General features: G+C 34.8%; 1 protein-coding gene across 25 annotated transcripts in view; it reads right to left on the bottom strand.

Annotated features, from left to right (window-relative positions):
- The window catches only part of RALYL (RALY RNA binding protein like), a 728119-nt gene that overhangs the window by 207015 nt on the left and 504721 nt on the right, over positions 1–16383 (bottom strand). For 3 of the 25 annotated variants that reach the window (XM_055286651.2, XM_055286655.2, XM_055286652.2), the window contains exon 1: positions 9476–9610. The exons of the other annotated variants lie outside the window; for them this stretch is intronic. In XM_055286651.2, the coding sequence (XP_055142626.1) occupies positions 9476–9512 (37 nt within the window). In that variant the 5' untranslated portion in view covers positions 9513–9610. Of the gene's footprint in view, positions 1–9475; positions 9611–16383 lie in introns of those variants that run through there. 25 annotated transcript variants of the gene reach the window in all.

Below are 16383 nucleotides of genomic sequence, written 5' to 3'. Positions count from 1 at the left end.
TTCTATATGATTTAAAGGGTAGGGATATTAGTAAAACTTATATTTTGCTTTTTAAAGTTATTAGATTCCTTAGGAGATATATAAGGTTGTTTTTTAACTCCACTCAATGTTCATATTTTAGTTTAATTTTGGGTGTCCAATTTCCTAGAGATTAGAAATAAAATCACAAATAACATTTTGAAATTATAATAAAAATGAAGTATCACAGATTACTTCATTATTCTATTACATGTTTGACTATTGTTCTCTTATGTAAATTACATTAGTCATCTATAACAAAATGCTTAAAACAGTGCCTGACATATGGTAAACATTCAATATATTTGTCAATTTTATTATCATTACCCAATTCATTTAGAACTACCCAATTTTCCATTTGGATGAAAACAAAGTTTTAATGATAAAACATGTAAAATTAGAATTCAAATGCTTATAATAAACATTGTAAGTTTAGTTGAAGGTAGATACTTTCTAGAAAAGTTCTGATAATCTTCAAAGCTCTGATATGTCACTTGCAAAAATAAAGTCATCTAATTAATCTATGTTGATGACACTGAACATACTTTCAATTTTTTTGTAGAAAGTTTAATCTTACATATCCTAAAGAACAACAATGCATATATTCCCTAATGTAATTAGATATTTTTAGTGTATCACATAATCACACTTGGTTACCTGTAACAGCCCTATGCTTTTAATGCCAACTTGTGCTGGCATAATGGCTTATTATACCCACCTCTCCCCTTTTCTTGCCCACTTATGCAATAGCTGGTATTTATTAGATTTAACCATTGACTTACAAAACTGGTGATTTCATATTGCTCAACCAAAAAGATTTCCCAAAACACATAATTATGCCAGATCATGGTTTTTAAGGAAGTTGCTTTCTGATGTTTCAAAGATGGCATATGTTAGAGCATAATAGAGCATAAAAAACACTACTTCCTACTCTGCATTATGAATGGTTATCTTTTCTTTAGTCATGTCAAACTGCTTGAATTCATGGCAGTATTTTATTTTATTTTAGTTTTTTGATTAATAAAAATTATATATATATAATGTTTTCATATATGTCCGTATTGTGGAGTGGGTAAGTCAACTTAATGAATTAAACATATCCATTACCATGTCTTTTCATGAAAACATTTAAAATCTACTCCCTTAGCAATGTTCAAGCATATGATATATTGTTATGACTGTAGTCACCATGTTGCACAATAGAGCTCCTGAACTTACTGCTTTTATAACTAAAATATTGTATCTGTTGACAAACATGTTCCCATTGCCCTTCCTGCCCACCTAACCTCTGGTAACCCCCATTCTACTCTCTGCTTCTATTAATGATTTCCACTATTTTAGATTCCAAATACTAGTGAGATGATACAGTATTTATCTTTCTGTACCTGGCTTATTCATTTAGCATAATGTCCTCTAGGTTTATCCATGTTGCCATAAGTGACAGGATTTCCTTCTTTTTAAAGATGGAATAGCATTCCATTGGGGTGTGTGTGTGTGTGTGTGTGTGTGTGTGTATCTAACTATATGAGATATATATATCTCATATAATCATATTTTTAATCCATTCATCTGTGGATGGACATTTACATATGATATATATGATATATGAAACATGTATATGTCTGAGATATGATATTTATATATTATATGAGATATATATATATATCATATATTTTATCCTATCTGTGGATGGACATTTATGTTGATTCCAGTCTTGACTTTTGTGAGTAATTCTGCTATAAAAATGGAAGTAGAGATATCTCTTTGAGATAACTAATTTTATTTTCTTTGAATATATTCCCAGAAATGAAACTGCTGGATCATTTGGTAGTTCTATTTTTATTTTTTGAGGAAACTTCACACTGTTTTCCATAATGGTTGTACAAATATACATTCCTACCAACAGTGTAAAATAATTCCCTTTTCTTTATGTACTCACTGACACTTGTTATCGTGTCACTTTTATAACAATTCTTCTAACAGGTGTGATGTGATATATCACTGTGGTTTTAATTTTTAATTTGTATTTCCCTGATGATTAGTGATTTTGAACTTTTTTCATATGTATGCTGATCATTTGTATGTCTTCTTTTGAGATATGACTTTTCACATTCTTTGTCCATTTTTCAATCAAGTTATTAATTTTATTGCTATTGAGCTGTTTGAGTTATGGTTAATATTAAAAATATATGAAAAGTTTAACACTGAAAATATGTTAATCAGAATAGAAAGCCCAGCCATAAATCTAAGCATTTTTAGTCAACTGATCTACCAAAGTGCCAAGAACATACAATGGGGAAAGTATAGTCTCTTCAATAAATGGTGTTGGAAAACTGGATATCCATATAAACAAGAAAGAAATTTGACCCCTATTTCACCCCATATACAAAAATAAAATGAATTAAAGAATTAAATATAAGACCTACAACTATGAAACTACTAGAAGAAAACATAGAAGAAAAGCTTCTTGACATTAGTTTGAGTCAAAACTTTTTGGATATGTCCCCAAAAGCACAGGTAATACAAGCAAAAAACAGACAGAATTGCATCAAACTAAAAAGCTTTTGCACAGCAAAGAAAAATAATCAACAGAGTGAAGAGACAACCATGGAATGGAAGAAAATGTTTGCAAACCACATGACAGTATGTTAAAATGATAGACTAATATCTTCGTTTCACACCAATCTTATTTTCCTAAGTGTCTTGTTGTTTCACATGTATAATTCTTTTATCAACAAATACAAATTAACATTATTTTTTAACTGTAACATTTTTTGAAGTGATGAAGTATACTCTGCAGAGAACAATTACCTGAACACCTGGGGACAGAGTCAATGCTACGATTTTCATGCAAGTGTAGATATAAATGCAGCACAGATTCTTAGAAGAGAAATTAAAAGAGCAGGTGACGTATGATAGTCAAGTTGTTTTCTGAAAGCACGGAAGAGAAATGGACAAATGCCCACCCGGTACAAAAGTGACCTTTGAGTGTGTGGGGCATTGTTAAACAGAAAAACACATGAATGTTATCAGATTTTTTTTGAGAGAGACAGAGAGAAAGAGAGAGAGAGAGAATATATTTCTGCAGGCAGAACCAGTCACAGGCTGGAGCCTGTAAAAGCCTGTGATTAAGGATATGAGGCAGACCAGTATGTATTTTCATTTAAGGTCAATCTGTATCAGGGCGTTATCAGTCAGCCTTTGTACGTCTCTGCTCCCAAACTGGCATTTATAGTCCCATTGTGCATGCTCAATCAGACTGCACTGATTCTATCCATGCACATGTGATTCCATGGAGGAATCTGTAAAATTACAATTTCTCAATTTCTACCAGTTATAGAATTCATATTAGAACTTGAGAATTAAAAGGGCTGAAGACATTGCAGATATCATACCAGAATTCCCTACAAACATCAATAATAGAGAAATCAAAGATTGAATTTAATAGTGTCCTCTAGAGAGCCTTTACCAATCAAACCTAAAAATAGTTTGTTTTTTTCTGGTATAAACTTAAAAAAATGTTTTAAAACCTAGATCACATTTTCAACTGGTTAGGTAACAAAAAAGATCAACACTTAAGATATGAAGTAATTTGGGAATTAATAACAAATTATTTCTTTTGTCTTCACAGTTACAAAGAAATCATGGTATCAATATAAGTATTTCTTTTAAATAATCTATTTTTGTATTGCTATTTAATTTGTAATCAATTTCAATAAGTACCTTTAAACATGACTTCTATAAAACACAACACATTAATAAATATGTGACCACTAAGACAAGTCATATTCTAAAAATTACAAAATATCAAACCTATTATCACAGTTGATCACTGAGAGACCAATTTTACACATCAATTGAGACTGGCAACAGCCTTGTTTTTCCCTGTCAATGCCTTAAAAAGCCTTAGAACAATTCTATCAAAAGGTAAATTTACTTTTTCTCATAGGAAGATTTTTAAAGAGAGGTAGACTTAATTTTAATTCTTGTAATAAAGAATACAAGGATATTTATAAGAAGATAAATCAGAAAATATTCCTGGTCAAACAATATCTTTTGGACCTCTGGATGACCAAAATTTGATTGTCTTCCAGTCAATGACTGCATGCCTTGCCATGTATGGAGATTAATTATTTTAAAAATACTTTTAAAAATTGTCATTTAAAAATTATTGCACAAGTCACTTAGAAATATGGATAGTGATTCCTGAAAGTTAATTTATACATACTATGCCTTAATTCAGTTACAAATGAAATGTACTTTTCAGTTAAAATCTGTTGTCTGTCCTACTCTATCTATCCAATGTTCCTCATGCTTTTTTGACTTCATCTTTAGTCACTCTAGTTATTGGACTCCTTGGTCCTTCAATTATCCCAATGTTCCTCAGGGACTTTGCATATGCTATTTCTACTTGTAACTATCCAGAGAGAAACTGAACCAATTTCCTCACTTCTTTAGGGTGTCTGATCAAATGTCCCCTTAGTAAGTGGCTTTTCCTGACTTCCCCATAGAAAATAGAAATTCCTCACTCCACATTCCAAAACTCCATTTCTCCCTTACTTGCTTTATTTTTCTCCATAGCACTTAGCATTACATAGCATATTACATATTTATTTGTGTGTCATCTTATCTTCAATAAAACGTTGTTTTGTTCATTGCTATAGCCCTACCATTACAGCAGTCTCTGGAAAGTAGTAGGTGGTCAAAAATATATATTTAAGTCAATAAACTTTATTAGACAGCCATGGATTTCGATGGGCAAAGCATCATATTATGCACTGAGAATGTATCAAACAAGAATAAAGAATACCTTATATGAAAGAAACTTAGAGATTAGTGATATAAATAGATAATTTTCTATATATAAGACAGAATATAGAAATTTTAAGAAAAATTACAATATACGAACTGAGGCCAAGTGCAGTGGCTCGCAACTGTAATCCTATCACTTTGGGAGGCCAAGACAGGCAGATCACCTGAGGTCAGGAGTTCAAGACCAGCCTGGGCAACATGGCGAAACCCCATCTCTACTAAAAATACAAAAATGAGCCAGGCATGGTGGTGGGCACCTGTAATCCCAGCTACTCAGGAGGCTAAGGAAGGAGAATGGCTTGAACCTGGAGCCAAAGTTTGCAGTGCAGTGAGCTGAGATTATACTGCTGCACTCCAGCTTGGTGACAGAGTGAGGCTCTGTCTCAAAAAAACAAAAACAAAAACCAAAAAACAAACAAACAAACAAGAAACAATATATGAACTGAAAAGAGAGAAGGGAAAGAGCAATTTGACTTAGAAACTGGGGAGGCATTTAGGAAGGATGTGGCATGCGAGCGAAACCTTCAACAGAGAGGTGTGAAGGTGCAGGTGAAGGCCATCTATCAATAGGAAGACAAATGGGCAAAGGCATAGAGATAAGAGAATATGCTGAATTTCAGGGACAATTGGTAGCTTTTTTGTTTATTTGCTTGTTTTTTGAGATGGAGTCTTGCTCTGTCACTCATGCTGGAGTGCTGTGGTGCAATCTTGGCTCACTGCAACCTCTACCTCTTGGGTTCAAGCGATTATTGTGCCTCAGCCTCCCATGTAGCTGGGATTACAAGTGTCTGCCACCACACCCAGCTAATTTTGATATTTTTAGTAGAGATGGGGTTTCACCATGATGCCCAGGCTGGTCTTGAACTCCTGAACTCTAGTAATCCTCCCGCCTTGGCCTCCCAAAGTGCTGGGATTACAGGCATGAGACACTGCGCCTGGCTGATAATTGGTAGCTTGATAAAGGCTAGAATATAGGTGGTACTAGGAAGAGAAGAGAGTATTGGGCAGATGACAATAATGTAAATTTCTGTATTATAAGGTCTTGCTTGTACTCACTTTCTAGTTCAGTGATTCTCAACCTTCGGGAGTATGAAGTTTTTTTTTTTTTTAAAAAGAATATTGAAACATAATGAGGGCTGCATGTACTATGGTTTTTTTTAAAATAAAATATATGGCATAAAAAGCTGTTACAAATGCAGTACACCACCTTTTAAATACATTTGTTTTTATTAAACGTATTTTAGAACTTTAAAAGCATATGTGTGTATATGTTTATGTATATATACACGTGTATGTCCATATTCACATATTTTTCTTCATTATACAATGATTCATATTTATGTAAATGTTAATATGTAGTAACCTTGTAGTAACTCCATGGGGACCCAAGGATCTGGAGCACACAAGCCCAGAGCCACCAATATCTAGTCAATGAGAAACCATTAATGTCTTTGAGTAGGAGAATGACCTGATGAGGGCTGTGTTATGGAGGCACTGAGGGTTAGAGATGGAAGGTACCCTACAGAACACTTTCTCAGTGCAATCTACTAAACTTACAGAAGAGATTGTAATCCACAGAAATAATAGATAATTGGCCAAGACTATAAGCAGACGGCTATGATGACTAGTATTTAGATTTCTGAAGTGATCTCATCAAGTATTTCCATGATAACATGGATAAGGTCGATAAGCTCACCCAAAGATATTATTAGCAATAAAAAATACATGATCTGTTCCAATTCATCAAAATAAGATGAAATGTTACACATCTGAAACTCGATTCACACTGTTTTCTTTGCTATGGCACAGGTATTGTGCTATTTTCAAAATCCTATGGCTTCTATTCTACTTTTTCCTCTACGTCGGTGTTTTAAAAACATATTCATTTTTTAAAAATATACCTTCATGTGTCTTTTATAAAAGTCCAAAAATGTTTTCTGAAGGTCATGTGGAGTTTCAGCAAGGGAGGTTACAGGTTTTCCTTGTTTTATACAGAAATTTTGAAAATTTAAACATAAACTTCACAGTTAAATATTGTTATTATATATGTACAAATAGTATTTAAATGGACTCAAAAGTTGAACATTAATTCCCAAATCAATCTGATTTGTAAAAAAACAGGTTTACATGTATTAGAATTCCTTAAATTGGTCTGTACCTGTTTGGCTCTGGCAATATCAGCATCTGATATATGCAAACATTTTTTAATACCACTCAAAATATTCTGTGTCCAATTGAAAGTCTTTAATGCAGTTTTGCACAAGTAAGATCTGCTATCTGAGTGAACACTAAGCTGTTCCTTTTACCTAGCAATTGCTCTATCAGAAGCAAGGCAATGGGCACTCTTCCCTCCCTCTCCTCCTCTTGTATAGTGAATTATAAATAACTAATCTCAATATGAGTGGAGAATGAATTTCAAAGCCCCACACGAATCTTCAAAGGTTTAGTACAATTTATACTTTAAAATCTCTCTCATAAGTATTTTTGTTCTCCCCTTTTTCCTCAAACTCCTGACATAGCCACATGCACCTTTACTATTCCTTTTGTCAGATCCTCTGAAAGGAAACACTTATTTTTACTAAAAGATACCACATTAAATCTTTGGATAATGAGAAAAATTAGAAAGTTGATGTACTATCTCATTTTTAAAGAAAATCGTAAGAATACTTTCCTTCCTTCCTACAGTGAGGTTTTGTTGAATGTGCAATTATTGCCTTAATTGGATTACAATTGCCTCCAGGTGAGTTTATGCCTTTTATATGATCAAAAACACATCGCATAAAAGATATGATTGAAAATGGAAATGCCCTGGATTTTGGTGATGGGAAAATTCCAGTTTTTCTGTTTACCCACTGGATGGCAAACCATTGTATTACATTCTACTTTTGCAAATATTGTTAAAGAAATTCATTTAAGGATTCTATTTGCTTTTATTGCCAAGCTTTCTATATACTTTAATTTTATTATGTTCCTGCTCTCTAATATTTTATATTATTAGAATATAGAAACACTTAATGCAACATAAAATAGTTGATACAATTAAACTTAAGTAACACATTAGATTTTTTTTAACTGAACCATTCCAGTACACCCTACTGTGTTTATGCCTGTATAATTATACATCTTCTGACTTGTCTCATGTAATTCACAATTTCTTCCTGCTGCTTAATCGCAGACTTCAGCGAGCACATTTTAAGGGGAGACACTCAGTATAATTTTTCTGTGAATCTCTTATTTTCCATGTGCATTAAGGCATTGATAGTCCACAAGGAAAAAAAATGAGGGATATATAAAAGATACAGGAGTAAAGGCACAAGATGGTTTTCAAATCTATGCATAATTTAGATTCATTCTTATAAGAGGAAATCACAAGAAAATTAATCAGCAATATATGTGTAGACTTCACACCAATCATTTTTATATGAAAAAAGTAGCAGTTATCATATATTGTTTCTTTATCACAAGAAAGAACTGGCATTAAGAGGCAATCAAGCTTGCAGAATCAAACTGGCAGCCCAGCCCTCAGAGCTTTCTGTGGTGCATGAAACTTCTTTGAACAGGAGAAATGTTAGTTTTCAGATCTTGAGTGAAAGCAGACCAATGAACAAATTATCACACTAAAAATTATCTTTCTATGATTTATTGGCTTTTTGATATAATGATTGTGACTGATAGACTTTGATTTTCAAAATATTTGATAACATTTAAAGACATCGAAAGAAATAATGAAAAAGTACAGACTTTCAGTACAGAGTAAGCTGCTGTTACCTGTCTATGACAATAAATAGAGAGAGTGACAGACCATTTAGGGCTAAATATGGTATTATTTACTTTAGATAATAGAAAAGATAAAGTGATAAAGAGTTAAACTTACTAGAGAGAGGTGATTGCACAGCTTTTCTTGAGAGGCATATTGCTTTACCGTAAAATAGTGTTATTATAACAATCTTGATTTTTACCGAGATCCTGATAGCTTTCAGTTCCATAATAATCTTTGTTCTGGACTTTACACCAGGGTAATTGTGCTGCTCCTTTTCAGCCAGAATCAGTTCCTTTAGGGGAGACTGCAGATGACTCCTTTTAACCCTTTGAAATGGTGCCTGTAGTGAATTATGTCACTAGCATGCTCTGGACCAAGAAGTTTGGAAATGAATATCCTGTTAAATATTCAGCTTGTCATTCACAATTAACTCTCTTCCCTCCATTATGAACTGCTTTCTACCCCCTAAGGGTTGTAATTGAAATTGGATGAATAAAGAGAAGTTTTAGGCTAGCTTCCTAAACCTTTCAACAGACTTCCAGGAAAGAAAATCTATCACTCCTAGAAAAGCAAAAAAGAGAACTGTCCAGTGATCATGCCTGAATGAAGGATGCTGAGCTAGACTGAAAATGCATTTGATCTGTTTCTCTGTTGATTTTGTAAACCTTTCCAAGGGTTTCCATAGTAACAAGCGAATTATCCCCTCTGCCCTCAACATCTTTCATGCATGTTACAGGAATAAAGATAAAGGTTAGGGTGAGAAAAGCTACAGTATCTTTTCTACTACCAGGATGTATCTGAAGAAGTCATGATTAGTCTTTTAAGAAATCAAGTATGTTTTCCCTACCCCAGTGATATGAAAAAGTTGGGTCAGATTTTACTTACATCTCTGATGTCTGCGTTTGCTCCTGTACATGGTCATTTTGAAAAAAATTCGACTTTCTAAGAAGTAATTGATTTGACCACGGAGACAAAGAGACGGGTTGTGCTCCTGCTTTGCAGTAAGACTGTTGCTCACTGACAGAAGGTAACCAGCAATCACACAGTGAAAGCCAGGGTAATACCATTCTCATAAAATTACAGGGGAGATGCTACAGCCTGTAACTACTCTATCTAATGTAAATCTTCTAGGGAAAATTGTATTTCCTTCACCTCCCCCCAACCTATAGCAGTGAAGTTCTCTAATGAAATGTGTACTACTAAACCGCTGTCCGTGAAGTAATGTTGGATTAAGAATAGATTCATATATTTAGCAAGAATCGCAAAACTGAAAATGTAAATATAAAAATCTTGTTTAGTATTTATATAAATTAAAAATTGGGTTCATATATCTTTTAATGACTATACAATACTGAAATTTGTATATTATTCTGAAACTCTGCTAAATTCTTTTCTTCTGAGAATCTCTGATACACTTTGTATGTTCAATTATTAAAGCAATTATCAATTTTGGTTTTGTCTATTTCCCCAGTCTGTACTTCTCAGGCAAAACAGAAATTGCACATTTTCACATTTATATCCCCAGAACTTTACATAGAAGGTGCACATAATAGGTTCTCAGGCTCAGTGAGTGCCTACTATGTTGCAGGCACTCTGCTCCTTCTTGCAAGGAGCCTCTCCAGAAGCTTCCCCCACCCCCAACCCCTGGGGCCTCAGTTTAGTCCTCAGTTCTCTACTTTGACAATAGTTGGAGCACATCCTTATCTGAGTATGTTTCACACTGTCACTCAAGTGCACAAGGTGGAAGCTCTGCCTTCATTATGGCTTGTACTGTCCTTTTCTGAGAGTAATGCCTGGCATTCAGCAGAAGCCCAGGAACACTGCCTCTCCCAAACACTCCAAATGAGAGCGTGGTTTCAAAAACACCTTTGGGTGCTGACTAGGGTGTCTGAAATTAGTTGTTATTTAAAATACAGAAGGACCCACATGCTAGTGAAGAATTTCTATGTCATATGACTTCCTTGTTATGTATTAAGTATCACCTTCTTGACAAGAAGCAGAAGTGGAGATACTCAGCTGTTCAAAGTTATTCTTTTTTAAGTGTGAACAAATCCAGGCTACCTACTAGTAGCGGGAAATATCATCTCCATAACTCTTCACAGAAGCATTGTTTCAGTGTAAATGATTTTTTTACTTAAATAATTACATTTCATAACTACAGATACCAAGAATAATATTCTATAAGTTTTCAGCAATATTCTATTCAGTGTCCTTGACTTTTGACTAACTAAACTCTTTGGTAAGACTGTTTGTTTGTCAAAGATCCCTATGGTTATATCTTGCTTTAGGGCATAGTCAGTGTCTGTATTACTATACATTCCACTGCTGTCTTTCTCTTCCTATTAGAACATACATTTCTGAGGATAAAACTTCATTTTTTTTCAGAGATGTATGTCCAGAGTTTAGATCAATGCCTGGCACAAAGTAGGCTCTTAATAAACATTTGTGGAATAAATGAGTTGTTGTTGTTGTGTGTGTGTGTGTGTGTGTGTGTGTGTGTGTGTGTTGGGGGGCTGGTGGTATGGAGTCTCGCTCTGTTACCTAGGCTGGAGTACAGTTGTGAGATCTAGGCTCACTGAAAACTCCGCCTCCCAGGTTCAAGTGATTCTCCTGCCTCAGCCTCCTGAGTAGTTGGGATTATAGGTGCCTGCCACCACGCCCAGCTAATTTTTGTATTTTTGGTAGAGACAGGGTTTCGCCATGTTGGCCAGGCTGGTCTCGAACTCCTGACCTCTGGTGATCTGCCCACCTCGGCCTCCCAAAGCGCTGGGATTACAGGTGTGAGCCACCATGCCCGGCCATGAATAAATTTTAATAAACAAGTTTCAATGATAAAGTCCATACAATCACAAATGCTTTCTCAATAAATTTAGACAAGAGCCATTTCATGTTGATTGACTACAGTAACTTTTTTATATAATTAAAATACTTGTCATTTCACATCTTTTAGTCTCAGTGTTAATTTGAATGCATTCTCTCACTATATGAGTTCTCAATATAGAGATTTTGATGAAATTGTATATATTCACAGGTATGAAGATCTAGTGATGTATTTTAAATTCACAGGAACAAAGCCATATTTAATAAGCAATGTCTCCTTTATAAAAGCTATTTGCTGATTTCTTAGACACCAATGCCATAAGACCAACAAGGCATGAAAACTGTGGCAATTCAATGAAATTAAAACAGTTTTTCTGTTTTAGGTGGTATATAGGTGGTATATATTTATGATATGAATAAACGTGGTGATGATTAGGCAGTGATGGACTAATGACTCAAATGTCATTGATATTAGCATTATTATTTGATTATATACAGTCAAATTTGTAGTTTTTCACTTTTCACATTTTTAATTCTCCATTATCTATAATTAATATCAATCCGAACAGTTTTTGGAAAGACCATGTGACAATTTAATTAACTTCATTCATATGTACAAGAAGCCTCCACCCTGCAGCCTCATCGATCATCACACCTATACACATTAAAATCCACACGTATATATAAACAGATACACACTAAAACAAACAGCCTGACTTGTACTCGTCAATGTTTGGCCCACTTTTCTCCTCCAGACCTTATATCAGGGCTGACTTTCTTAGGCTCCATATAGGGGATTTCCATCTCCTCAATCCTTTCTTATGTTACTTTTCTCACCTCAGTGAATTTAGAGCATCTACTCCTGAACCTCACATCTGGGCCTAGTGGCTTGAATCCTGGAAGGCTTGAGGCCAGCAAAATTGGAGACCTCACATATACCTGGTGAATACAAACCAACTTCATGAGCACCATGCCGCAGTAGGGTAGGCAGGTGAGAGAAAGGCAGGGGCAGTGGCTTAGGGGGAGCAGAGTCCTTGGTGAAAGTGGAACCTGGGGAACCTTCATTCTGAAAAGTAGGAAGAAAAAATATAGACATAAGGGACAGAGAGAGAAGTTGAAGAGAGGAGCACATCCGGACACCCCACTCTTCTTCCTGCCCTCTTCAAGAATCCCAAATGGGCTAGAGTTGTTTTGTTTGCAAAATCAGTTTTATGCCTATAACAACAGAGGCCAAAAGATGCCTTAATTAACAAACTTTCTCCTCATCTACTCCCTACAATCTGTTTTTCTTTTACTTAAATTGATCTTTATACTCCACACTTAAAATGCAAATCTAGTGAGTGTTGATACATTGGGATAAATGAATTCTCATTAAAAAGCAAATAATTGTATCTATACCTTTCATTTCTTGATGGAAGGAATCAGTAGAAATAAAAGTCTATAACATATATACTTTTAATATAAATGTATAATATAAACTGTCCTTTTAACTGTAATAGAATAACAAATAGAAGAAAGGAAGGAGGGAGAGGAAGAAAAGGAAGAAAGAAAGAGGGGAGAGTGAGATAGGAGGGAGAGGGAAAGAGGAAGAGAGAAAGGGAAAGAATGAGAGTGTGTGTGTGTGTGTGTGTGTGTGTGTGTGTGTGTGCGAGAGAGAGAGAGAGACTATGCATCTAGCCCTGTGCTAAATATACATCATGTCACATAATCTTTTGTTACTTGAGTATCTCTATCCCAATTTTGAAAATGGGGAAACCTTAGCCAAATGAGGACACGTAGAGGTAATGGTCAGGGACACAGCATAACTTACATAGTTGTGTTGAGAGCATTTTACCAGGAAATAGGCCAATATGATTTAGGGCTGAATTAAGTGGCAATGCACTTAAACTACCTTCTAGGGGAAACTTACCTAAAAGGGCTCTATGGTGTCACTAGTAATGTACTGAAACCAAGGAAATCATGTTTCCCAGAACTCGACACAGGGAGTGAATGCTGTGTGATTTAAAAAGAGCTAAAATTTAGAGAATGTTCATTAGGTGCTGAGGTCTTTTCTAAGTGTTATATGCATTATTTCATTGAACACTGAAAACAGTCCTATGATGTATGTATTGTTATTATTGGTTTCATTTTTATTATCATCATTCTTATTTGATGCTTCAGTAAAGTGAAGCTAAGAGGTTATGTCTGAATAAAGTGTCACAGAGGGCAAGACATAGTGTCCTGATTAAAATCTGGCTAATATTTCTCCAGAGACAGTTCAATATAACATGCCATGTGAGGTGAAGGGATACTTTGAGTAGTTGTGCAGGAAACAGGAGATGAGACCCCACAAGGGACATGTTTCTACAACAACTAGTTGTGCTAAACTACCTTCTAGGAGGGGTGAATCCAGTTGACTGCAGGGCTTCTGGCTTCCTGGCAGGGACATTCAAGTTTCGAGCCAGAGCTGACTTGGGATAACAGAATAGGCCTTCTCAGCTCTGCAGCAGGGATGAGTACCCTGTCTTACTGGAGTCACCTCACCCCCTCTCTTCCTGATCCTCCAGCCCTCATCCTTTCCTCCAAATAAAACCCTAACTGGATATTTCCAGAATATCAAATGCATCGAATTATTAGCTCACCCAGAGTATTGACCTCTTTATCTGGTTTTCAAGTTAAAACGTGTTGAATTTCATAAACCTTCTAAGAATTTTGTCAAGACACTGTATATAGAGTGAATAGAAATCATTAACTTGAATTTTATGATGCTTCCATTTCAGAGAATTGCTAGAATAATTAAATATTAAAACTGAAAAGATGCAACAAAGTTCTGTTGCCCAAATTCTTCATTTACAGATGTCCGATAGAGACCAGACAGCTCCTACAAGTTTGCTGAACAGATAACTGAAGGAAGATGAGATATATGAAGTCATGCAACTTGGACCATGTACTCCCAGCAGGGGCTTCAATCAGGGCTTCCAAGAGTGATAGGAAGTGATATCTCAACACTCCTTTCTCAGGTAGGAACAGAAAATATTTATCAGGTTTAGATGTAAAGTTACTCACAGTTAACCTTTCTCCTAGGTCATTCATATCACCCAGCACCCTGATGTATGGGTGTGACCCTTCTCATACCTTTTCCTCCTTATCTTATCAGCTGCCCCTGTGGTAACACTGGCTTTTCTCCTCTTAGAGATAAATGCTTCCTTCTTTTGAAACACCTCCTTATTCATACAATTCCTATGAATTCTTTATATGAATACTTTCCTCAGGTTTTTTCAAGGATAACAACCATATAATTTTCAACCCCAGCACAATCACCAATCCATCTTTTCAGCAATTAAACAAATATATATCTGTATCTTTGACACTCATCTATATTAAATTACTTGCTGTCTTGACAAATGCCTGGAGATCTGCACCCACATCCATCCGCCCCAAGTCAAGTGCTGTCCTGTAAGTAGATAATCTAAAAATAGTTACTAAAATATTTAATGGCTATCATATTAAAAACATCTTGTCTTTTCATTCAGCACCTCATTTTACTTTATTTATCATTGTTTTTTTTTTTGAATTGAAGGAAATAAAAGACTTCCTTAAGTTTGGTCCAAGTTTTCATTTGTGATATTGGTTCAAATTAGGGAAAAATAACGATTTCCAGAAAGATACTTCTTTATTCTTGACTGTTGCTAAAAGTGAAATAAGCAAACAAATCAATTCTGTACTCCTTAGTTTTGTTCAGTTTTTTTATGTATCTGGAATAGACTTTCATTTTTTGCTTAAACTATAATTAGGTTTTATTATTAAGTCTTCATTCATTTCTTTGGATTTGTCCAGTTTCCTATGCATTAATATCAAAGAAATCTTTACAATTATTATGATTCTGAAATATTTAATACTTACAGGTATTAACTAAACACAGCTAAAATGTTTCTCCTTTATAACTCATATTACAATTGATTTTATTTTTACTGCATCTCCTTAGTGGTAATTGTTTTTTAGCATTCTTGCTTTTGTTGCTTCTCTTTCTTTGTATGCTTTCCATTCAATTTTATCTGAGTTTTATCTTTTTGTAGCCTAAATTTGATTATCCAGACTTAGTTTTATCTTCTTGGTTGCCTGGTTTTCTCATTTATACTTGGATAAATTTGCAGTGTTTTAAGGATAATGAAATTCTATCTTCTTTGTCATATCCTTTGGATGGGTTCAAGTATTTAATGGTTACAAAAGAGTTGAAAAATGTCTTTAATTTCCTAGCAATTATACTTAAAAGTATGAAGGAAATTATTTATGCCTATGTAAATAATTTACCACCCTTCAACATATTTTTAATAAATGTTGGCTATATTTTACCTTAAAGGTATAACGTAAAATCATCCTGAACCTAAAAAGGCACAAGGTCTCTTTTCGGATGATAGCCACATAAAAGGTACTATCATCTGCAACAAACTACCTCACAGACATATGGAAGTGATTATATAGTTTATTAGAGGTGTGTATTGCTGTGGTCTAAATGTTTTTGTTTCTCTCCAATTAGTACATTGAAACCTAATCCCTCCTGTGATGTATTTAAGGTGGGGCCTTTGGGAGGTGATTAGGTCATGGGAGCAGAACCCTCACAAATGTGATTAGTGCCTTTATTAAAAAGACCCCAGAGAGATCCCTTGCCTCTTCCACCTGAGGACACAAAGAGAAGTTGCCTTCTATTGACCAGAAAGAAGGCCCTCACAAGACACTGAATCTGCCAGCACTTTGATGTTAGATTTCTCAGACTTCAGAACTCTGAGAAATAAATTTCTGTTGTTTATAAGCCACCCAGTGTATGGCATTTTGTTATAACAGCTGGAGTGGACTAGACAAGCATGATGTGGGAGAATTGCTATACCATGCTCTCTAGAGATCTTTTACTTATAAAAAATTCTTCCTCAGTAGCTCACAACTTTTGTCTCAGAGCATCTCCACTGTGTCCTGAGATGAAGGGATAGTACTGAGTT

This window comes from Symphalangus syndactylus, chromosome 7 (assembly GCF_028878055.3).
Source record: "Symphalangus syndactylus isolate Jambi chromosome 7, NHGRI_mSymSyn1-v2.1_pri, whole genome shotgun sequence".
In the NCBI taxonomy this organism is placed as follows: Eukaryota; Metazoa; Chordata; class Mammalia; order Primates; family Hylobatidae; genus Symphalangus; species Symphalangus syndactylus.
The sequence above is the reverse complement of the archived record's forward strand: the minus strand, read 5'-3'. Positions and strand labels throughout refer to the sequence as shown.